The sequence below is a fragment of the Styela clava genome, chromosome 2 (genome assembly GCF_964204865.1).
Source record: "Styela clava chromosome 2, kaStyClav1.hap1.2, whole genome shotgun sequence".
In the NCBI taxonomy this organism is placed as follows: domain Eukaryota; kingdom Metazoa; phylum Chordata; class Ascidiacea; order Stolidobranchia; family Styelidae; genus Styela; species Styela clava.
This window is the reverse complement of record NC_135251.1, coordinates 11,195,101-11,220,006: the sequence shown is the minus strand read 5'-3', so window position 1 is coordinate 11,220,006 and position 24,906 is coordinate 11,195,101. Positions and strand designations below refer to the sequence as shown.

Below are 24,906 nucleotides of genomic sequence, written 5' to 3'. Positions count from 1 at the left end.
ACAGTATTTATTGCCTATGACGACATAAATTTCCAGTTTTGATATTTCATCGTTTGTCTAGGTTAAATTTGTGTCAACTGTCAAGTGTAGTTGCTCTTTCGCAGACACATGTGCAGATATAGTTCTTGTGGATAATGTGATGACACGCAGGTTATTAATCATATATATTCTTTGCTTCACTAAAATATGGTTTCAATTTGATACCGTTATTTCCTAATGAACACAGTAACATATTTCATACCCAATGTAGGCCAAGTGTGATATAAAACACTTCTAAAATTAAGCTGCCGAGTATGGTGTATTATTGATAAAATATTCTCAATATTTCTCCTGGTAGATACAAATTTATTATTATATCCAGTTGTGTTTCCGCATATTCTGGTGCGGCTTATTGTATGAATCATATCAGCGCGACGTGGTATCCGATGTGAAAATACTTCAAACAACGCGTACATACTACCTAAATTGTGCAGTTATTACATTCCACATCACGCAGCCACGGGTAGGGGTGTTTTTTTATGAATCGCGCATTACATTTTATCCGAAATTGTATTCAAAATATGTGAAATGCTAATAATTTCGGTAGATTAAACGATTTTTAACAGTGTATACATGCTTTTATATCACTCAAAGTACAGCCTATTTCCTATATGTTTAGATTTAACTGCCGACAGCTAACGCAACTTGATGTGTACAGCAGGTATCATTTTTCGATTAAAAGTTCAGTTTTGAATCTAAGTTTTTGGAAAGAAAATGATATTATAGTAAGGTTAGAGCAATAAGAAGATGCGAATGGCTACAATTGATCTAAAATACCAAAGCCAGCTCACAAGGATACAGTGGGCAAGCGTAAGCATTAAGCAGACGGGAGAATACTAAACTCATTGGGCTGCTGTAGCTTAATTGACTGAAAATCCAAATCGCCCACACCTTAGCCGTATTCAGTCTTATGTTCGAATGCATGCACGTCGTGCTTATAACAACAAAGGTTGAGGCACCAAGCAAATATTACGGATTCAAATGCCATTAAAACTTACTTCCTTTCTATGCTGCGAAATACTAGAGTTAGCTGCCTTTCCATCAGGTATTTTGCTTATTGTTGTGGACAAAAATGTTTGTGTGATTAGGCATAAACAAATTAACAGGCCTATTGAGTAATTTAACTAATTTAACATTTTGAATAGGATTGTTTACTCATATTATATGATTTCATGGCGACCCTGTAGGCCTGTACCTGTCCGTGTCGCGAGGAGGAAGCTACATAACAAAGTGTAATATTGATTTATGATGTCATATAATATAAATTACATTTGTGCTGTCATAATTTGAAATTGTAATCATTTTCCATTATTTAAATCTAGACTAACTTATTTCTAAACTTACTTTAACCATGGGAGGATATGTTACAAGAGAGCGATTCGAATGGGATTATTCAGACCAACCTCACACAGATCGGAGAAAACAGATGCTTAGTAAGTAGCCTAATACCTCTGTTATTTTGGTCCCAAAGCTGATATTCGCAGGTTTGAAATGTGTCAGTTCAACAATTCCTGTCAGAAGCACGATTTGTAACCTCATCACGAAAATTGTTCTTGTTTGATGACGAGATCGTTACGCGAGATGGCGATTTGCACCTCAGATTATTCTGCGTGGGTTCGCAGGTTTGAGTCACATGGGCGATAATTATATGCTGCGGCATTACTGAACCCGGTCACGGCTTCCTCCACCATCGAATCCATGCATCTGAAACCATATAACTTACTACTGGTAGGCGGACGGGAGGCCGTGGTACGCCATATGGCTACTCTTGTCGGCTTTCCTTTTCCTTGGGATAAATATGTAAATACAAAAATACTATCCTACATATTTGTTTTGGAACGATTCGAAGATGTTCACTTAACCCGAGCTCTGAATAATTGCAATCATTGGATTTTTTCCAAATATCGCCGATGTATGTCAACAAATGAATGGAGGGAAAAATTGGACATCGCATTTGTATTTTAAATGCTGTGCTCAGGCCAGATCTCACAAATTTAACAATATGCGAAATAGTATTGAAGTATTTATCTTGGAGAGCGCCCTTTCGCCGCCTCGACTTTTTTCCAACAATAATAGCAGGTTCGGTTTTTGATGATCTTTATTGATTTTCACCATTTCGCGTTAATAATGACTGTCAGTAGCTCACGTACGCAACAATGAGTCGTCTTTACCCGCCTGCATTGACGTATTTGAATATTAAATACCAAGTTCACGATATACCGAACAAAGAATGACTCGGATCAGAGCAAGATGACTAAGGCTTATGAATATTTACCGAATTCAACAAACTGTTTGTCGCATCAGCGTTAGGAATACGCTCGCCAACGCACCCCAGATTACCCTGCTTGGGTTCGAATGTTCCCATGAATCCCATGGGGTATAATTATGTGCGGGAGGATTGCTGGACTCCTCGCCGCCGTAGGGTGAGGAGTCCAGTCCAGTCTCTGGTCTGTTGCGGCTTCCTCCACCATCCATCCAAGTTCATGCATCTGAAACAAATAACTGACCGACTAATCACATACTTGACATGGACTATAATGACCGGACGAGGCCATATTATTAAGCCGTTCTCCCCGGGGATAAATATGTAAATCCTACCATATTCTCTTTTCAGGTCAATACCCACAACTAAAGAGATTGATGAAGGTAAATCCACATTTCAAGTGGGTTGTGTGTGCCCAAGTTGCCGCACAATTTGTTGCTTGCTATCTTGTCAGAGATCTGTCGTGGCCATGGCTTTTACTATGGGCATATATTTTGGGAGGTTTGTTTATTTATTTACTTATTTTATATAGTTTCTACGGATTTGAATCAAATAATCAGCTCTACAAATATTAGCGTATCTTGAAGTTTGGAAACAGCGCTTAAAACTTCTTTCTATCATTTACCCCTCGAGCAAATTTGAAAGTAAAATCTACCATCTCCTAGAGAAGACAGTGTGTGTAAACTTCTTTTTTCAATTTCGTGGGTGAAGTATAAAAAGTCGGGATACGCTTGGCAGTCACTCTAGTTTAAGTTCAGAATAACATCAATTGTGTAGCAGAGGGCGTTGCGTTTCCAACAATTTCGCGATCCGCTACGTGTAGTCAACAGACACCCACATTTGGTCGTGTACTTTCTTACTTGCAAAATTTTCCTCCACTACAGGCCAAATTTACCTCTATTTAAAATCCCCTGGCTCAGAACATAGGTACAAAATACTACAAGAATTTCGCAGTCGTATTTACACTTAATGTACTAAATTATTGTGGTTGATAATATATTCATTTGGAGTTTCATTCCTACTCCAATTGTTTGGATAAGGATATTGATGAATCGTATCCTGTGACGTCAGTTATAGCAGGCCAGTGATCTGATTAATCACAGGGTCGTCATCGAAAATCGTGCATCGAACATCAAGTTTATTTTACGCGTACGATATGCTGTCATGTTGGTATTTCTGATTAGATATAACCGTGACTTTCAAAAGTACATATTTTTAAGTTAGGATTTTGTCCTTACATCCATGATAATATATACGCAGGATAGAATGCATTCTTTCTCTTATTTGCAAAATTATTGAAAATATTTTCCATGGAAATAATCTTCTGTATTTTTTTTAGGAACATTGAATCATAGCTTAACACTTGCAATACACGAAATGTCTCACAATCAAGCATATGGACATGGAAGTAAAAGCAGGTCAGTTACTATTTAATTACCCGTCCCCCTTGATTTGACAAAAAAATTCCTTACAATTACAATATTACATGACTAAAATGTGAATGTATGTCATCTTATAAGTCACGTTTTACATGAATCCAGTGCCTAACTAATATTATACAAAAGATAAAAACAAGCAGGAACTCGTGCGAACAATTTGAATACCACTACGATCAAGTATTCGGTTAATTTCATACTTACAGGTGGAATGGAATTTTTGCCATGTTTGCGAACCTCCCTATCGGCATTCCTTACTCTGTATCATTCAAGAAATATCACCTCGATCATCACCGATGTCAAGGGGTAGACGGAATCGACACCGACATCCCAACCGAATTTGAAGGTGTTTTGTTTTGGTGAGACGAGCCATTTTTTATATTTCTTATCCGGTACTCCCGTAGTGTGTGTACCAGGTTAGGGCATAATTTTATTTTCATTTTCCTTCCTTTAGTTCTACAACGAGTTCGGGGACTGTCTGTGTTAGCCAAGTGAATATACCCTCTGCCCTTAGGTTTCAGTTCCTTTACACAACTTGATGTAAAATAGGCGAAAAAAATTAATTATCGCCATATTGGTACACACACTTCTGGAGCGCCCCTTAGTCTGCCTACGTAGATGCGCCAAGTTGATGCATGTGGATGTTTCTTGTTTTAGAAAAACGGTGGGTTTATGAATCGTTAAGGCAAATTGTTGTAATTGGGACAAAAACTTTTCCCACTACCGGACCAATTTTTTCAGATTTTCGGTATAGTTTAAGATAAAAATGTGTCTCAAAAAGCTTTTAGTTTTATCTGTTTTCGATGTTTTTCTTAAACTGTCGTTTTACCCAGAATTTGCTGATTAGGAAATATTGTGCCATGTATTTCCGGGTGTCAGTAACAAAATTCGTACTCGATCGTATTCAAATCGCGTACATGCGTGTAGCTTTCAGGCAAAATGATATAAGATAGCCTATACGCAGGGCTGCCATCGACATGAACCCAAATATAAGGACATCAGGGAAACATAATAATAAGATACCAAAGAACGATATGTAATAAACAAAATGTATCCATGCCAGTGTGACCCGTGTTATTTATACTTTGCATTAGAAAGGATTTGCTACATCAATTCTTTATTCTTAGAAACGAAATCAGTAGGCTACTGCTATACACTTATCAAACCTATCACATCTTAGTAATTCTACTCGTCAACTGCACGGCTCTTATTCACTACCGTATTTTGATTCAAGTTACACGAACTGATCTTTGCCGGTAGGCTATTGTTTTGTCATTGTGGCAATTAATTTGCTGTCATTATGCCATGTATGCGCGAAGCAATCGGTGAGGTTCTAATATCATTTCTAGCAAATCAATCATTCGAATTGACCAATAATCTAAGTGCCGGGTATAAGAACCTCTACCCCTAAAAGAAAACAAACATAAGGACTCATGTCAAAATAAGGACGTTTCTTTTAGAAATATCGGACGCTATGGCAGCCTTGCTTATACGTAATAACAAGGCAGTGAAATTTGTAATAATAAAAATAAAAGCAAGGTCGGATACCCAGATGATGAATTGCTGAACACTTAATTTTTCTAAATGCTGGTGAATTGTCGGAAGTATCTCATGGATTACCTGTGATACATACTAGGTGCACACCACGTAGCACCTAATTTGTTGAATTTTATGGTGTACCTGTCTGTATACGTAGTATTTACTCATTTCCCATACGTATTAAAATACTGTTACTTGTTTTCATATAGCACAACGCTACGTAAAGTCTTATGGGTTTTACTGCAGCCATTACTCTATGCAATACGACCTCTGTACATCAATCCGAAACCTTTATCTCAACAAGACCTCATCAATGCTACTTGCCAGATCACGTTCAATGGTATGTATGTTAACAAATTGCGCTGCGATAAATAAATGCCAGCAACCAGCGGTTTCGCGGTCAATACTGAGGGTGGTCGTATCTTCATGTAAAAACGAGCACATTTCATATTTAACAGGCTTACCACAAAATTTCACGAAAAAACGGTGACCTTCTGTGTAAAAAATATATAGTTCAGGCCTCGAATGCCCATACCTCAGCATATAAACCCTGTTTTTTTTAGATGCGGTTGGTAATCCAAGAATTTGATAATAAATGGCCGTTAACCTTTTTGAAAAAAAGTTATTATGTATTCCTAATAAAGTCTCTCAACCTTAAGCATATTATTTATTAATAGGATTGTGATGTCATACTAAGACTTGTCAAATGCATCATTTTTAAATAATTTTTATTGAGATTTAACTGACGTATATCTACGCTTAACATTTCGATCAAGTCCCGTCAATAGTTAGTTAAAATTGGTGCCGATCTAACATTTATTTCTAATTATATTTTTTTTTATAGTTTTCTTGGTTTGGACGTGGGGAGGACGAGCTCTTGCGTATCTTCTCATTGGTACCTACCTAGGCCTGGCAATTCATCCCGTTTCAGGACATTTTATATCTGAGCATTACATGTTTTTAAAGGTAAGAGTAATACATATTTGAACTAATTTCATATAGTCACTTATTCTGATATTTTGAGGTTATTTAGAAACTAAGAACTTCACCCGTATTCAACCACTGATGTGCGAAAAAAAATCCATTTACAATTTCAAATTTATATATACACTGTACATCTCGCCTGTTCGTCCAACCAAAAATTTATGGAATATCGGATCATTTTTTCATTTTAATTCCAATATGCATGAAGATCTATTTACATACAGTTCGTTATTTAAAGCTAAAACGACCGAATAAAACAGCGATTTATGTTGCTTTAAGATGGTGGTCGGTTCGAGCCGGACCCAGTGTTTTCACGTCTGACTGTCCGAATAACGCAGGTGTTCAATTTGGCTCGAGTTATATGTAATGTGAGTAAAGTAATGTGAACTCAAAATAAAAAAAAAACATGTTATTAAATCTCTTTCTCAGTTCACCCGCATATTTGAAAAAAGTAATCAGCTTCGATCGATCATATTCTATGGGGCTAATTAGCTTATAAAATAATATCCGTCACAGACTCACATCACTGGTATCTCGCTCGTACGGGACATCAGCATCGCTGCTACAACGTTGTTTCAAATGTTTGTAGGGTACCCACGTATGCAAAGTATTTGAGCGAAATCCGGACTTGCGTTACTGCTTTAAGTCGGAATTTAACTTGATTAATAGTTCTTCATTTATTTCAGGGACACGAAACCTACTCATATTACGGGCCTTTGAACATGTTAACATACAATGTAGGATATCACATGGAACACCATGATTTTCCAAGTATTCCAGGAGCCAAATTACCACTGGTAAGCATTGCTGTATGTTTGCACGACATCGAAAATCAAATGCGGCTTTTGATATGCAAACCGAGTGAAAAATGATCTTTGACATAATCCTAGGCGTTCGATTTGGGTGATGAAAACTACGATCATAATGTTGCTGCCAGTCAGGGGTTTACCAAACTGTCCGGAGAGAGTTTCTCATAACGATCCCCCTTGAGGTATGACTTCAAAAATAATTCGGGGGATAAACAAATTATAGATTTTGTTATACAGAACAACAATAAATAAATGAAGGTCATGTAAGAGTTTGTATTATTAATTCAAATCATAAAACTAATCTACAAACTCACTCCTACAGCGTGCTGCCCGGGGCGGCTGCCATACATTAGTGTTTTGACACCAAACCCATCAGCTGATGTCTCTTCGGGATAAATATGTAAATCCTATCCTATCATAATAAAAAAAATAAATTCAGCAGTAATTTGACAATTTTTACGCTTTTGTTTGATCGAATGTAACCATTTGCACCCTCCGAATTAGCCAAACTGGACAGTGTAGCATGTTATATCACCCTTTTTCAGGTTCAGAAGATAGCACCAGATTTCTACGACGATCTTCCCCGCCATGACTCCTGGCCCGGAGTAATAAAAGAATTTATAACCGATCCAGACGTAGGACCTTATTCCAGAATTAAAAGGAAGGACTATTCGGGACAAAACGGAAAGGACCAGAATGCAAGTAAGTTTTTGCGATTTAGCATTAGCAGTAGAAAATTTGGCGCTCCAGAAGTGTGTGTACCAATATGAAGGTAACTTATTTTGTTCGTCTACTTTTGTCTAAAGGGACTTAAACATAGGGGCTGGTATTCACTTGGCTAACACAGACAGTCCCAGAACTCGTAATAGAAATAAAATAAGGAAAATTGGAATAAAATCATGGCCTGGCACTTGCACTACGAGGGTACCGAAATGTGAGTTGATTTCGGGGAATATAGCACTTAACATATCCATGGACATTTAGCTTAATTTATATCCCTAGGTCGAAATGACCCGTAGCAAGAAATGACCTAATCAAACATGGCTATTTTCAGAGCCCGTCTTAAGCCGCCAGAACCTATGCGCCGCATTGTATCTCGGACCTCTACGGGCGTTGACTTTTGAATTTATAATATATAATCGTGTAGACCCCTATAACTTCATGATAAACTGTAGGACTTTGCTACACGCAATGCTCTTTTAGTTAATTGTGCAATAAAACGTAAAGACTCGTATTTGATTTGGTCATAAAATAATTGTTTGCACATTTGTCATTTATGAGATCATAATAAAGTGAAAAATACGATTATATGAACGAATAATAGATAATAAATTGAAGCAGCATAGAGTAGTGTTAATGTAATTAAATTCACATAAATTACAAAGCAATAATAGTTTATTAACCACATCAACGTAAAAGCAAATAGAGCATTCGGTTGCAAAAACCTTTTTATTTGCCCTCCTATTCACAGAAATACGGTTGCAATGTTCTGCTGTCATCTTCTCTGACATACCATTTTACTTTTCAGACGGAAAAATATTCAACGGAGAGATATCGAAATGAATGTCTATCCACTGATCACCGAAAAGCATGATAATTTAAACTAAATAATTGATGCCCCATTATAATTTGTACGCTTTGCTACCGAAGGGTCCACAAACAAAAGCTTTGCACGCAATGTGAGTGTAGACATTGAACGACGGAATTTGAATTTTTTACTCCTGTATTCAACTCAACCACACATGGCATTGCACGTTATATTTGATACAAGTCACACACCCCCGCTTCTTGCCTATTTATTTTCTACGTTATTTAACATTGAACTATTGCTGTTATAGGAAATTTAGCCAGAAATTCAAATAAATATGAAAACGTGAAATAGTGCGATCTGATTGAAAGTGGATACGGGTTTCTGCATAGGGTACCATTGGAGAATCTCGTCAAAATAAAAACTATTTATGTGGTACGAGATGACCGCGAAGTTTCTTCCCCAGTTACATTTTCCATTCCCATCATCGAAACAATCGCATTCACCCTAGCGCAAGTTTGATTTGAGGCATAGAACACATGTTGAAAACAAAGATATACAGAATGAATGAAAAGTGAGGTAACTACCATTCTAGATGATTGATAATCGGCCATTAATCGGCCATTAATCGGCCATAAAGTCGATAATCGGCCATAAAGTCCACATAAGAAGCAATGGGAGGCATAGATAGTCCTTGGGGAAACTCAGAATAGATTTGAGTTAAACTGCGTTAGGTTGATATACAACTGAGAAGAAATGTTTAAGTACCATACGCATGAAGACTAAAAGGCAATCCGGTAAAGGCAAAAAAGACACTAATTTGCTATTGAGCATATATAATTTGAAGAAAATATTTCAAACTTCCCCCAGGTCTAGGGTTCTGCCAGTACATTCCAGGGGTTATGTAAGTTTCCAATCAAAACTGATGTATGTAATATAATTTAACTATACTCAAATGCACATGGGTCTGCCATTATTATTAGACATGTTACACTTTAAGATTTGCTTTTACAAGTAGCCTATAGTATTAGGTTCCCTTCTATTTATATTTAATAAAAGAAAAACTATTGCACAGGGATTCCCTAAGCCCCTGGAATGTTTCATTGAAGTTCTGTTCCACCAAAAAGCTTATTAACAACCACTGCTTTCGGTGATGGTTATAGCAGGAAATATTTGTGTCATGATTAATCACAGTATTTCGAGTGTGCAATTTCCTCATTGAAAATGAAAAATTATAGAGATATCATTATATTTGCACATTAAAAATTAGGGCTTGCCAAAAAAGGGAATCAATTCCGGTACACTCTTGATATAATCCTGATACGCTGGTAGATGACCATATCTCTTCAATCCACTTCGCTCCAACATAGGGATTCCGCTAACTCTTGTAAGAAGGTAATAATTGAACAATGGTGATATAATGCTCAACCATTCCCAATCTGTTGATGAAAAATAAATCCAATTTTTTTGGGTGTATTATATCGAATAGGATTTTTTTGATGGCTATTGAGTTGGAGGGTATTTATAATAAGATAAAGCATCATAGACACTCAACAAATTTTAAGGTAACTAGTGAATAGTCCAGATGTATTAATTAAGATGGTGGAAGTCTTACTAAATAACTGGACAGTGGACACTATAGCTAAGTCCACTAACAATTCCTGTCTAGAGCAAACCAAGAAGACCTCAGCAAACAACCAATTTCAAAAATCAAACCTAATGACGACCCAAAATGAATGAAATAGTATAATTTATACATTACAAGATACATGATTGAACAGACTTATCAACTTTCCTCTTTCTGGGACAAATATTCAAATCCCATACTATTTGATGTTGTATATTTTATTTGGAAATATTTTAGTTGAAAATTGAAATGATTGGTTCAAGAACTCTCCGATATCCATCAAGTTTTCAAATAAGTAATTTCAAATTCGAGTATTGGGCATTGCTCAATTAAGAATATATATTAAATAACACTCAGCATGCCCAAAATATCCTTTTGGTCATCCTACAAATAATAAACTTACTTTTGAATGAAGATGAAGCCGACACAAACAGTCCAGACCAGAGTAATATTTCACCAAAATAATTGGGATGTCGACTTATTGACCAAAGTCCGTGGGAGATAAATTTACCCTGGAACATGAAATATAAATTTCTGATTCTATACACACATTTGTTTTTTAAAATGCAGACTGGTTCTATAAACATTTCCTATGAATGAGATGTTAAAGTGTAACTAGGTTGGAGGTTTAATAGCACCATTGCTATCTCTTCACATATATAGGAAATTTATAAAATGACAAATAGTAAGTTTCGAATTGATGACTTGATACAGACATAATGCATTACAGCATAACAAATGCTTCAAAAGTAGCATCAGTTTATTTACAACATAACTTAATAACTACATGAATCTTCAAATCAAGATTATGGACAAGAATCAAAAATGAATTTCACTCAAAATAGCATAGATCATAAATATTGGTGATTGCTTATACAGAGACTCGTTTCGACCAAAGATGTGAAAACGAATCATATGGAAAACTCACAGCATTATCAGGATCACTTCGAAATGTAAACTTCTGATAATCAGCGATTACTTCTGTTAAAAATCCAACCCCGAACATTCCCCAACCTATGTAGTCTCTGGTTGTTGGTTTGAGACGGTCCTTACTTTCATTGTTAAGTAGAGAAGGTAACATAGTCAAGAATACCCATACACCTGCCATAACAGAATTTTGTAACTATTAGAATGTCATGATGTGACAATAATACTAAAACTAGTAATAGATCGAGATCAACTTGAACAATAGATTCAAACTACCGACAATTCACGGAAAGATACGATTCTGCCTGTGTGAGGTAATTGCAATTAAACTTGGATTTTTTAACAATTAGAAGTTCGACAATTTATGGAAAGATATCATTGCAACAATAATATAATAACAATAACATATAGGAAGCATGGGATAGACCTCAAGTTACTACTATATTGAATTTCGATCACTAATCACTACATTAGTCTGTAAAACATGTTACCATGTTACATTATAGTACAATTATTCTGAAAATTACATAGATTAACTGAATGTAACTCAAGTGATCAGCGATTTAAATTATTGTATAACTATGATTCAAATGATTGAGAACCCAAAGATTCATATTATAATTAGTGTTCTGTGCATTATTATGATATAGCTATAACAACAAACTATTCAAAAGGTTGAGAAAAATTGATATGAAATATTCGGAAGTGAACACAGGACACAGCTTTCAATAATCTTCAGTTTTAAACTCATTTACCTTGAAGCATCCAATACTTGAAAAATATTGATGGATTTCCTCGAACTTTATTAAACCTCCTATCAACACCATCATGTATTACTCGATAGAAAAGAAATGAGCCAAGCCTGAAATTATCAATTAATTATTATTAAAGTATTTTCACTCTTGTATCTGCATATTATGATGACTAAGAAATTGAATTATCATTACAAACAATTTGGATTTTCATGCAAATATTATAAAACGATTTTCAGTAGGATTTGGTTAGGTCTTACTTGTATACTAATTAATTCCAATACTAATCCACTTGGGTAGATATTAGGTTTATGCTTTGAAATATTTCCATACACATGGCAATACAACTATTTTCAGTGCAAATGAGATTTGGCCAGGTATTTCTTGGTCAATTAGGAAGATTAAAAAATGATATAGTTTCTTCAACACTAATATGAAAAAGAATAGTGTACAAAATAAAGTTTAAAACATGAGACATAAAAGTAAGGCACAGACAATCTCCCCCTGTGAAATGAAATAAAAGTGAAGAAAAAAGGATTGCGCTTTAAAATTGAGAGTATTGTGTTGATACAAAAATATAAGCAGTCAATCCTTCAATGCAGACAGACACACTTGACCTCTGATATAGATTTGTAATATACATATTTTTCATATCCCAAAAGAAAATATACAAGAACTACTAATACTTCTGATATTGACATCATCCATCTTTTGTAAAAAAACGCTCAAAACCAAAATTTTGCAATAATTGAAAATGATCAATATGTTAAATATATTCATCTTAAGCAGACTTGCAGACAGACATTGCACGATTGCACAATCCCATTGAAGCATTCATAATATGAACTTACCTAATTGCCCATGCCGATATAAGGTTTGCTTGAACTTTTTGTCGAAATGTTTTCTGACTGAAATGAAGACCCAATCTTGCAAGACATAAGAAGGTACTTGAACCTAAAAAGGTCAACAAAATTTAATAGAAATTTAAAATGTTTTCCAAATTCTGGTACTGTTCCAAAATCAGTGACTGTCTGACTGTCATCCATTAGTAACCTACATTATAGCATACATTTTCATAACAAGAACTTTGGGATGTTTAAGCATGATGAACTGCTACTGTGCTAAGAACACTTAGTAACCCCGATGCTTACAGAGTTGATGTAAAAAATTGACATTTCTTTTAATGTCACCATGAAGAAACAATAGTATAAACCATGTCAAAATAATATCAAAAACCTTGCAGCATTTTGTTTTAACATAAGTTTTGCCACCCCAAATCTGCAAATGACACGAATTGCAGAATTCACGGCTGGCTGAAAACTTTTAAAGTTCCACCTCCTGGCCTCCTAGGAAATCAAAACTTCATCTTCCGGAAGTTTAGAAATACCTCCAAACCAACTCCACAGTCAGACAATCCAAATGATCACATGGGTAGATTTAACTTGACCTGCAGTCAAGGCAGTAGGCAATATCAGAAGCTGCGTAATACCGGTACGGGTACTGTAATAGGGATTGAACAAATGAACCCGCTGAACCAGAGTAATAAGGTACCGGTACCTACGGTATCATACTGAATTATACAAATGTTGGCAACTTACCCACTAAATCATAAAACCTTTCAGTCTGGAAATAAGAACTCGGAAGAAATGCAAGCAGTTGAATCCCGAAGTCTAACGCAGCTAACTTCGCCACAGAATTGCCCATATTTCAGTATTTAGATAGGCCTATTTACCGTACCGGTAGTCTGGTAGTGCAGATTCTAACTATGTAATCAGTTTATGTATTCTCAGTTTTATATTTCTGTACTCGCTGTTGGTCACGACACCAGTCTGCCAGTACCGGTATACCTCAAAATTAGGATTATGTAACGTAAATACCGTATTTTATACAAGGCACGGTCGCTCGCGCGGAGCTGCAACTGCAAAATAACCGAAAATAACCTGCTCTATAGCGCTCAACTGCGACCAAAGTGGTTTAAAGGCTCTTTGCATGCGACGACCCTGGTCTGTAATTATTGGACACGTAGTGGACATAACGATCGTTTCAATATTATGTTGTTGTTGTTGTTGTTGTTGTTCTTGTTCTTGTTCTTTGACACGTTTTTAAAAAGTCGCTTTTCTCTTCGAATACTGGACCAATTGCTTTGAAATTTTCAGTGGTTAAAGATTAATTTTTTCGCTAGAAGGCTATTACTTTTGTTTATTCTTAAATTTTATATGAATCCTATGAGATATGATATTTCATACAAAATTTCGCGGTATTTATTTTTATTCATGGGAACACTGTTTTACACTTATTTCAAGCGGTTTCGCTATCGATTGTATTGCTCAGTACTACAGCTACTGTAGGTCGGTACTGGTAAGTTGCCATACAGGTACCGTAACGCAGTGAAATTGACTTATTCCTTCCGCGGTATTACTAATGCTGCAATGCAAGTTTTATAGCCTATCGTATGGAATATCAGACCTACAGGTTCGGTACCGGTACTGGTAGCTCAGTACGTAAGTACGATACTGGTACTGGTGCCGGTACCGGTGTCTTACCACAATGAAATTACCGTAACTTATTCTTTCACGGTCCTACCAGTGCAGTAATGCAAGCGTTGTAGCACTTGTAGCCTACTATATTTGTTTATTTTGATGAGAGTCTACTGGAAACAACATAAAATTTGAAAGGGAAGAATTGTTCTGTGATCAATTATCTGTCCTAAAGTGTAAACAACATAAAATTTGCAAGGGAACAACTGTTCTGTGATCAATTACCCTACCGGTACCGGTATATGGCCTACAGTGTACAGGTAAGATGCTGGCTGACTGCTAACCGGTACTGGTAGCTCAGTACGTAAGTACAGAAGTACGATACTGGAGCCGGTACCGGTGTCTTACCACAATGAAATTACCGTAACTTATTCTTTCACGGTCCTACCAGTGCAGTAATGCAAGCGTTGTAGCACTTGTAGCCTACTATATTTGTTTATTTTGATGAGAGTCTACTGGAAACAACATAAAATTTGAAAGGGAAGAATTGTTTTGTGATCAATTATCTGTCCTAAAGTGTAAACAACATAAAATTTGCAAGGGAACAACTGTTCTGTGATCAATTACCGTATATGGCCTACAGTGTACAGGTAAGATGCTGCCCGACTGCTAACTCAGTACCGCTTGACACGTTTTTAAAAAGTCGCTTTTCTCTTTGAATACTGGACCAATTGCTTTGAAATTTTTAGTGGTTAAAGATAAAAATTTTCTCCAGAAGGCTATTACTTTTTTTTTCGCTATGACGTCATCAAAATTATGTGACTCTACGTGTCCATATATTTGAGCATAGCTCTCTTGTTGTTCTTGTTCTTGTTCTTGTTCTTTGACACGTTTTTAAAAAGTCGCTTTTTTCTTCGAATGCTGGACCAATTGCTTTGAAATTTTCAGTGGTTAAAGATTAATTTTTTCGCTAGAAGGCTATTACTTTTGTTTATTCTTAAATACTATATGAATCTTATGAGATATGATATTTCATACAAAATTTCGCGGTATTTATTTTTACTCATGGGAACACTGTTTTACACTTATTTCAAGCGGTTTCGCGATCGATTGTCTTGCTCAGTACTACAGCTACTGTAGGTTGGTACTGGTAAGTTGCCATACAGGTACCGTAACGCAGTGAAATTGACTTATTCCTTCCGCGGTATCACTAATGCTGCAATGCAAGTTTTATAGCCTATCGTATGCGGAACGGAATATCAGACCTACAGGTTCGGTACCGGTACTGGTAGCTCAGTACGTAAGTACGATACTGGTACTGGTGCCGGTACCGGTGTCTTACCACAATGAAATTACCGTAACTTATTCTTTCACGGTCCTACCAGTGCAGTAATGCAAGCGTTGTAGCACTTGTAGCCTACTATATTTGTTTATTTTGATGAGAGTCTACTGGAAACAACATAAAATTTGAAAGGGAAGAATTGTTCTGTGATCAATTATCTGTCCTAAAGTGTAAACAACATAAAATTTGCAAGGGAACAACTGTTCTGTGATCAATTACCGTATATGGCCTACAGTGTACAGGTAAGATGCTGGCTGACTGCTAACCGGTACTGGTAGCTCAGTACGTAAGTACGATACTGGTACTGGTGCCGGTACCGGTGTCTTACCACAATGAAATTACCGTAACTTATTCTTTCACGGTCCTACCAGTGCAGTAATGCAAGCGTTGTAGCACTTGTAGCCTACTAAATTTGTTTATTTTGATGAGAGTCTACTGGAAACAACATAAAATTTGAAAGGGAAGAATTGTTCTGTGATCAATTATCTGTCCTAAAGTGTAAACAACATAAAATTTGCAAGGGAACAACTGTTCTGTGATCAATTACCGTATATGGCCTACAGTGTACAGGTAAGATGCTGCCTGACTGCTAACTCAGTACCGCTTGACACGTTTTTAAAAAGTCACTTTTCTCTTTTCGAATACTGGACCAATTGCTTTGAAATTTTTAGTGGTTAAAGATGAAAACTTTCTCCAGAAGGCAATTACTTTTTTTTTCGCTATGACGTCATCAAAATTATGTGACTCTGCGTGTCCATATATTTGAGCATAGCTCTCTTGTTAAAGAGAGAGAGATTTTATTTCCACAAACAATGAATCGCGAAATAAAACAATATCAAAAATTCCATTGAAGTATGGCATTCAATTTACACATTGTTTTGTGATTGTCTGTATGCAGGACAGCTGATGGTCACCGAGGCTCCTGGCCATTACTTCTCTTGGCAATATCACTTCTTATAAATACTAAAAATTAATTTTCCAATTCTTTAAATTTTCATTAGATATTAGATTTTGAGCTGCTTGTTAACTAACATTAGTTCCTCGCGACTTCCGCGGTAAAATTAGGTGTTCAACATTTTGTATTTATATCGGTTGCTGCCTCAAATCTTTGGCTAGAAAATCTTGGCATAGTCATAGTCAAGTTTATTTTTTCCATCCAGTAGAAGAAGTTAACATGCAAAATTAAGACGAATAAATAGAATTGAATACACATTTCACTGAGGAAGGGAAGCCGCGGGAAACCAAAGCTGGTTATCAAGCAGCGACACCCAAGGTTTAAATATCTAAATAAACATTAGTCAAGTTTTAGCAACGCGATAAACATGCAAAATTAAGACGAGTAATATTAAAAACACATATCACTGGGGAGGGGAAGCTGCGAGGAACGAAAGCTGGTTATCAAGCAGCGACACCCAGGGTTCAAATATCTAAATAAACATTAGCCAAGTTTTAGCAACTTGATTGTTGGAGAACTGTTATCATTGATGATCGAGTCTTGGTAGTTGAACCATATAATGCAGTGGTGCTTAAACTGGGGGGCGCGAGATGCTTTCAGGGGGGGGGGGGGGGGGGGGGCGAGAGGTCACAAGATGGAATCGAAAATTTCCATGCAACGTCTCATGAAAAGGTCTTCGGTTCGTTAAATGCCTGCTTTTTTACGGTATAATACCCCTTTTTTGTCCCGCAATAATCAATCTATGACAACTTGACAACTACAAGAATTCGAAATGTCTCTCTATTTTACTTCATTTGTGTTCAAGGTAGCTCGCGATTGCGGCGACTCATGACAAAAAAAGGTCATTACAGATCTAAAATACCACATCAATCCCTGGACATAAGGATGTGAGATCAACTGCCCGTCAATATTTAGTTTCGATATATTTTGCGCTCATGCAAATACGTTATTGTCGTTAGAAAGATCTGGTATAAAATCTCAGAAAGTATATATATTCAATTTAGTACAATGAAATTACATATAAAGTATATTAGTAGATCAGAAATACACATTCATCGCCCCATAACACCCGCGGTACGGCTCCTGGGTCAGTTGTTGAGATCACACCACTCGTTAAAATAGCCGACTTTTTCAACGGCCCATGATCGATATAAATATTTGAAATGATTGCTTTATCCACACTACAGGTGTGCCGCGGGAACAAGGAATAGACGAAATTTGCGATGTCTAAGAAAGTGTTTTTGAACTGTCGCGTTCCATTCCATGACGAAACCCGTTGGTGTTTTCCGTTTTAGTTTTATTATCTTTTAATGCCGCTTTTTCCATTATTTGGTTGCGGATTCACTTCTTTATTCTATCTTTAGCATCTCGTCGCTGATGATTATATAATAAAAACTCGTTTTCCCCACAGGTGTCATGGTTTCATGCGAGAACGCAAAAAGTAATTATCATGTCTTCGCGGCACAAAATATTTGTTGAGTGAAATTTCCGATTTAAGGAGATGAACACCGAAATAAAGATTTTTACGGTTTAAATAACACGTCACGCGGGCGAAAACAATCGGAGATTTAAACAAAATGCAATCGCAAACGTCATTATGGACTTTATTTTTCAGCGCTCAAGGGCCGGGAAAAAGTCCACATGCATAATTACTATTAACAATTGAGCGGCTTCTTTATGCTACAAATCTACATAAATTCATTTGCACTTCTCTATTGTGTAAACTGTATTTTTGACCTTAATTTTACGTAAAACTTAAGTTGACTTCACCAGGTATTGCAAACTGAACAGAAAAAAGAGAATGTATGATGAACAATATTTGTGTATGGCTTTATACATACAACAGTGAAAGGCGAAATTGTATTCCGATTCGTTTTATGCCTAAGCAATCTGAGCAATGATGCTATGAGACCAACACTCCAGCGCCATCTTATTATAAAGCAACCTGCCCATTACAAAAGCATTTTTCCAAAGCAAAAAAAAAGGAGGGGGGGGGGTGGGCGCGAAGTGTATAAAATTTTTCAAAGAGGGGCGCGGCTCAAAAAGTTTAAGAACCACTGATCTAATGCGATAGGTAAATAAATAACCAACATCGAAATATTCATTCAAATTTTAAACAGGTTTATGATTTCATGCTCTAACTGCAATTGAATACGGTTTACATATTTATCCCGGCGGATAGGAAAGCGATAAGACGACCTAATCATATGGCGAACCAATGTCGGGTATGAGATTAGTTAGCCGACTGCTAACTCAGTACCGCTTGACACGTTTTTAAAAAGTCACTTTTCTCTTTTCGAATACTGGACCAATTGCTTTGAAATTTTTAGTGGTTAAAGATAAAAATTTTCTCCAGAAGGCAATTACTTTTTTTTTCGCTATGAGCCGTAACCGACCAGCGGTTACATAAATTACCCTAGGTTGGCGTGAGGTCCTGCGAACCCACGAAGGGTAATCAGAGGTGCGGTGGTAAGCAAGCGTATTACCAGGCTCATTTATAGGTCATATTTTTCTGTCCCATCTCATAGCAATTTGAGTCTGTCCCATTTCATGAGATTCCCATTGGAAATAATTTGCTGTAAAAAGTGCTAAATTTAGGTTTAGCGTCTACTAAATAGGACCACATGTACAAAGAGACATGCAAAACGACAAATTTATTGACTTTGTTACCTAAAAATTCAAAGAGAGCACCAAGGAGGCTATGCTCAAATATATTGACACGATTACAAAGTTCATAATGAAATGTTTTGCTGTCAATTTGTTAAAAATCATAAGGTAATATGGTAATTTTGAATAAATTATCTGATCTCATAGCATTCATAAAAAATTTAGAAAAAAAGTAATAGTTTCAGAGAAAAGCGATTTTTCTCATAACGATCAAAATAAATTTTCTTGTCCCACGTGTCCCATGGAAAATACAAAGGAGTGATGACCCATCTCATTCCCATAAACAAGTCTGCGTATTCCTAACGCTTAGCTCGATGCGCCACACCGCCAATCTTATATTCATGTGTAGCCAAGTGACCTTTGTGTTTCTTAAATTGCTGAATATGAAAGTACGATATAGTCCTGACTTTTATACTCTCTCCCACAATTGTGACATCCAATACGTTGTTCATTAAACTGGCTAGCTGATCCCATAACTATAATCGAATGAACTGGTAACCGGACGAGAGGCCGTAGTTTGCCATATTATTAAATCGTCTTATCGACTTTCCACTCACCCTTGATGAATATGTGAATCCTATCCTATCCATAACGTTTATTAGGTTATTCTATTAAAATTACTCGAATTCATTCAAATTCCGAAGTATTTGAAATCACAACGAACGGTTTTCAAATCCCCACGCATATTTGAATCACTCTTCATGAAACGTCATCGTTCTGGGTACAATTGTGAATTGTACTATACCAAAAAAAAAAAAACGTTTACATGTTCAAACCGAATAACAATATGTTTTGAGTCAGTCGAGTACAGAAACGGTTTTTGAATATATATATATATATATATAGCGTGTTTGAAGCACAGGCTATCATTTATAACGGTACCGACTGAGACACTGAAGTCATCTGCCAAATTTATTTCTGTTGAATATGGTACGTTTTGCTCCATTTTATCATATTTTATTGTATTTACTGAGATTGGTGTGACCCCATTGAATACACTATGATTCAGAAGCGTACCACAATAAAACCTCGATTTTAAAATTTCGATTACACAGGCATTGTGTAAAATTGAAAAGGCAATAAGTAGTTCCGTTTAGTTGGAATGAGGTAGAAATACAATTTAATCTGAATTCTCCGTACATAGAAAGTCAGTTGTTGAAAATTTTGAATTTGATAGATAAAAAAGTTTGACATTGGTCAGACGAAACGTTACTGAAATATATTTATTTGTGTTAGAGTGCAGCAAAGGATATTAATCGTTACTCTTGCTACAGCATCCTTACATTTTATGCTTACGGATCCACCGGAACAAAAGCAAAGACATAGAAGAAGGATAAGTATATAGTTAATCGCGCAGAAACCAAATCATTAAAATGTAAAAGTGCCCTTTTGCTTTATTTTGAATTGAACCGATTTTTATTGCAAACGTATGGAAGCTGTACAATTTCAGCATAATCTGTCGCTTTGACGAAAGTTGTCGCGATTTATGCAGAATTATACGAACTTTTTGGAAAACTTCAAACGTATTGGCATATGTGATAAACGGCATCACCAATTTATCAACTACGGGTCAATATACAGAAACGTGTTGAAGAAGGATATTGATTGTTGTTGGCGGGAATGAAAATTTTTTTGAAGCAAACTGACTAACTGAATGGACATGCAATCAAATCGTGAATTAGATAATTTGCAATAGTAAGGGTGCAAGAGGCACAGTAATCTGCATGGGTCCTACAGGCTTATTTTATCATTTTAAATACGTATTTTTGATCCTATTTATTAAAACTTTGTGCGGTTTTCACTCCCGCAGTAAACGGTTAACCCCATAACATTTTTTTATATTGTTTTTCAATCGAATTTACTTGAACTGTTGCGAGTCTTCTATATATATCAATTTTTATTTTTGGATAATGTTCTATATATACCACAATTCATTAACTTCAGTAGTAGTACGTAGTTTGCTGTAATATATATATATTTATTTGTTTTCAATTGTGAATGTAAGCCAAAAGTCCTAAATTTACTTCACATTAGATATTTGTGTATTACAACAATTAACTAAAAAAAATAGTAAAATGTAAATAAATCTATTTATTTGCGTTTAACAAACATTGGCTAAAAATGGCCACACTTTGAGCAAATAATATATAATGCTAATCAAAATTTAATAGCAATGCCACCATGGTGACCATTCAAAATTTCTGTCAGCTTTGTTACCTTCGTTTGGATAGGAAAATATCCCGAGGTATAAAAAAACGGCAAGACGGCATAATCATATGGCGAACCAAGAACTCTCGCCCGGTCGCCAGTCCATGTTGGTTATTGGATTAGTCAGGCAGTTATTTGTTTAAGATACACAGTCTTGGTGGTGAAAATCCCGTAACCTTTGACTTTGTGCTGCCATTCTTGATGCAAAAATATATCTTGGTGTTTGGGTCATTGGATTAACTATATGCTATTTATATGCGACGTTAAATCAGGTTAATTATAATGGTGTATGTAATTCGAAAGCAGTTCTTCGTTTCGTTGTATATATTATGTATGACAAAATAAACTTAATTTGAAATTACCGAGGTAATTTTCTGAATATAAGTGTAGCACAAATCCGGTATTTCCACCAAGTCTATTTTTAGATAATTACAACTTTGAAGGCTTTTCACAATTGAGATCATTACACCTGCTAATGTCCAGTAAGATCTAATCCTTCTGCTTGCAAGTAAGCCATGTTGGAAAATCTAAGTATGAAATGTTTAGATTTAGATAAGTTAGCGGCATATGCTATAAGGATTTAGCCAATATTTGATCGTTGATATTCGTTCTCAAATAACGATAATTTTCGAATTCTGGACGAGTTCAACCATAAAAGCATCTCGCAGAATTCAAACTAACGTAGTACCGTAAGTACCGAAATCAACGTCGCAAGCCTTGTCTGGCGATTGAAACAAGGGAATATACTTATAAAGCTAATCAGCGTATTATAGACGGATTGAATATTTGTTTAAAAAAAGCAGTGGTTGATGTGAGATAAACCATTTCGCAGAAGTCAAACTATCGTAGTACCGTAGTTACTGAAATCAACGTCGCAAGCTTTGCCTGGCGATTGAAGCAAGGGAATATATTTATAAAGCTAATCAGCGTATAATAGACGGACTGAATATTTGTTTATGAAAGCATTTGTTAATGTGAGATTAGATGTTATTTGATATGTTTCGTGCAGCAAAAGGGCAGATTTTGAAGTAGCGACAATAATTCTAACTAACTTTCACTTCAGCGTCTACGGAGCTGCAAAATCCAGCTTCTATTGGAATGTGTAGAGAGGCGAGCAAACGTAATTTAACAACATTTTTCATTGCTCCATTTTTAGTCACAATAACACAAAATACAGCCTTTACCGTAGGGATAGAAACGCAGTTGTTGAGATATCTTTTCATCAGGTTACTTGGTCGAGATGTTAAAATTTTGTGACGCGCATTTATACAATTAATTTTTTGCAGGTATTCCGTTTTTGTTTATGAGTTACGTGTTTATAAATTTGCTATCTCCAAACTATATGTCATCAAAACAACATTTGAATAACAATATTACATCTAGTTTAAATTACCATAATATGTCATGGGATTTTCAAATTTCAATTTTACAGAAACAATTATATTAGAGTAAAACATAGCTATGATATGCTTGGTTGTTTAATTACCAATCATAGCATTGATTAATTTTAGTCGGCACGATTCGTCACTAAAACTAGATAAAATGTTAAGCGTATCACAGTGTCAAAGCAAAAAAATAGTGACGTATAAATGACACAGTGAAAATACCAGTTTGTGTGAACTAGTATGACTCGATATTTTAATGCCAAATAACAAGCCTCTACGTATTGCAGATTCGATGTTATGTCAGTTTATTTTCATTTTATAGTTATAAAGCAGTCCGATGATTAAACAACGTTAAATGTCGTTAGAAATTACAATGCCTCAACGCGCAACACAATTTGTTTTAATTTGACTATTTACAAAATGGTTTAAGCGCTGCGGTCACAAGTCAGTCGTCTCTGAATTCGATATGTGTACATCGCGAATTGATACGTTAAATCGCTCGTGACAAAATAATTCCGGGAAGTTTGCTGTCATTCAAACATTCAAATTTCCGTGTTATATTCAGAGCTATGAGCGGTTCAGAATTTTATATGGAACAGCTGTCAAGACGCCGAATATTTGAAACAAGAACGTTCAGCGTGTGAGAGCTGCACTTTATGTTTATTTTGACGGTTTTGATGGTTGTTAAGAATAATACAAATAAAAAGTTTGAGATCAGAGGAATAAGGAGAGCGAAAATATTGTAAATAGGTACTTGTACAAAAATAATAGCTGTGAAGGTTGTTTTTTGGATTGTACTCTTTATTTTACTCTGCCTTGTGAAGCTCCCTGCAACTACAAAAATAAATTACTCTAATTTGAAATAACCATTCGTTTGAATAGGCTTGAAGCAAGTTTTATATTGAATATCTGTTGTAGCCCGACAAGTTCAGGCCACCTTAACAAGTGGTCCAGCAACAAGTTTTCAGAACGCCGGAAACGGGGTTGTCCATCTTTGGTTCCGCTACGACCTCCAGGACCATCTGACGAATTACTCAACCCCAAGGAAGACGTTACAAATCGGATAGCAGAAGTAAAAGTTGTTACACCACAAGTCAAGACTCCAAAGCAAGAGTGTCATTTAGTTTAATTGATTTCCTGATAATCATTTTATTTTCGAAGAGCTTTATCAAAGACGCATGGTGTGCCGGGGGTAATTACTGCAATTCGAGAACTATCTACGTATACCATCTCGTAAAATTTCCACTGATGCAAATCCCAATGCCCTAAAAGTTTGAAATGTAAATTTTCGACCGATTGGGGAATTTTTCACGTCGGTGCAGTCACTCCACGTTAACGTTCAGTTGATTTGATTTTTAATTTGCCAAAGATATGACATTCCACGTGTTCTGCTATGTATGTTTCTTACGAGACCGTAATATGAACCGAGTTCAATAATAATGACACACAAGAATATGGGGCTTTGAACACGGGAAGTTAAAGGGGGAAAAGTAATTACTATTGACACATTAGGAAGCATTAACATACTTCGGTTTATTTAAGTAAGATTTACTTATTTATTAATTTGTCCAGATGAGGCCGAAGAATGCTATTATTCGAATGAATTACCACATTTCATTCATGTAGCAAAAATAATAAATATAAGCCACTGACACCAAAAATGAACTGGCAATTGAATCCCATGGGTGTCCACGATTGCACCAATATATATAGTGTAAGAAACCCGATATTTCATAAATCCGGACGACAACGTGGCTAACTATTTGAGGAGAGGAAGTAGATTGTTTATAGGGAGAGTGCCACACCATTTGTTACAGTTATGTTCGTTATAGAAAGGGTAATATTTAGTCAAACGTAACGTTACAAAAGTACATTTGTGTCAGCGTTGAGTAAAGCTACTAAATCACAGTCTTAGTGATTATCTCTGCAGTGTCCATGAACTATTTGGATATAATATAGTGCTGAAAC

The 24,906-nt window shown here is 35.9% G+C and overlaps 2 protein-coding genes across 3 annotated transcripts; one reads left to right on the top strand and one right to left on the bottom strand.

The window, feature by feature from the left end:
- Window positions 1-1,325: 1,325 nt before the first annotated feature.
- Window positions 1,326-8,949, top strand: LOC120335568 (sphingolipid delta(4)-desaturase DES1-like). Its single transcript, XM_039403099.2, has 9 exons — window positions 1,326-1,472; window positions 2,654-2,803; window positions 3,642-3,720; window positions 3,945-4,097; window positions 5,487-5,617; window positions 6,122-6,243; window positions 6,948-7,058; window positions 7,616-7,772; window positions 8,599-8,949. Exons 1-9 carry the CDS (start codon window positions 1,391-1,393, stop codon window positions 8,631-8,633), a joined length of 1,020 nt encoding a protein of 339 aa, XP_039259033.2. The 5' UTR covers window positions 1,326-1,390; the 3' UTR covers window positions 8,634-8,949.
- On the bottom strand, window positions 8,851-13,784 carry LOC120335569 (uncharacterized). Of its 2 annotated transcripts, none has more exons than XM_078109558.1 (6): window positions 13,503-13,784; window positions 12,756-12,858; window positions 11,908-12,014; window positions 11,154-11,326; window positions 10,629-10,737; window positions 8,851-10,037 (listed from the first exon to the last, which is right to left on the bottom strand). In XM_078109558.1, the coding sequence occupies exons 1-6, from the start codon at window positions 13,606-13,608 to the stop codon at window positions 9,865-9,867; spliced, it is 771 nt and encodes a 256-aa protein (XP_077965684.1). In that variant the 5' UTR covers window positions 13,609-13,784; the 3' UTR covers window positions 8,851-9,864. The 2 variants fall into 2 exon arrangements, with proteins under 2 accessions (XP_077965684.1, XP_077965688.1); XM_078109562.1 differs by lacking the exon at window positions 13,503-13,784 and adding an exon at window positions 13,141-13,309.
- Window positions 13,785-24,906: the final 11,122 nt, after the last annotated feature.

Coding starts and splice junctions, on each gene's coding strand:
- LOC120335568 (XM_039403099.2), top strand. CDS start 1,391: ATGGGAGGATATGTTACAAGAGAGCGATTCGAATGGGATTATTCAGAC. Junction 4,098..5,486: donor TTTGAAGGTGTTTTGTTTTG/GTGAGACGAGCC, acceptor GTTTTCATATAG/CACAACGCTACGTAAAGTCT. Junction 7,773..8,598: donor CGGAAAGGACCAGAATGCAA/GTAAGTTTTTGC, acceptor TTTACTTTTCAG/ACGGAAAAATATTCAACGGA.
- LOC120335569 (XM_078109558.1), bottom strand. CDS start 13,608: ATGGGCAATTCTGTGGCGAAGTTAGCTGCGTTAGACTTCGGGATTCAA. Junction 12,015..12,755: donor ATATCGGCATGGGCAATTAG/GTAAGTTCATAT, acceptor TGATAATTTCAG/GCTTGGCTCATTTCTTTTCT. Junction 10,038..10,628: donor GGCTTCATCTTCATTCAAAA/GTAAGTTTATTA, acceptor TTTCATCAACAG/ATTGGGAATGGTTGAGCATT.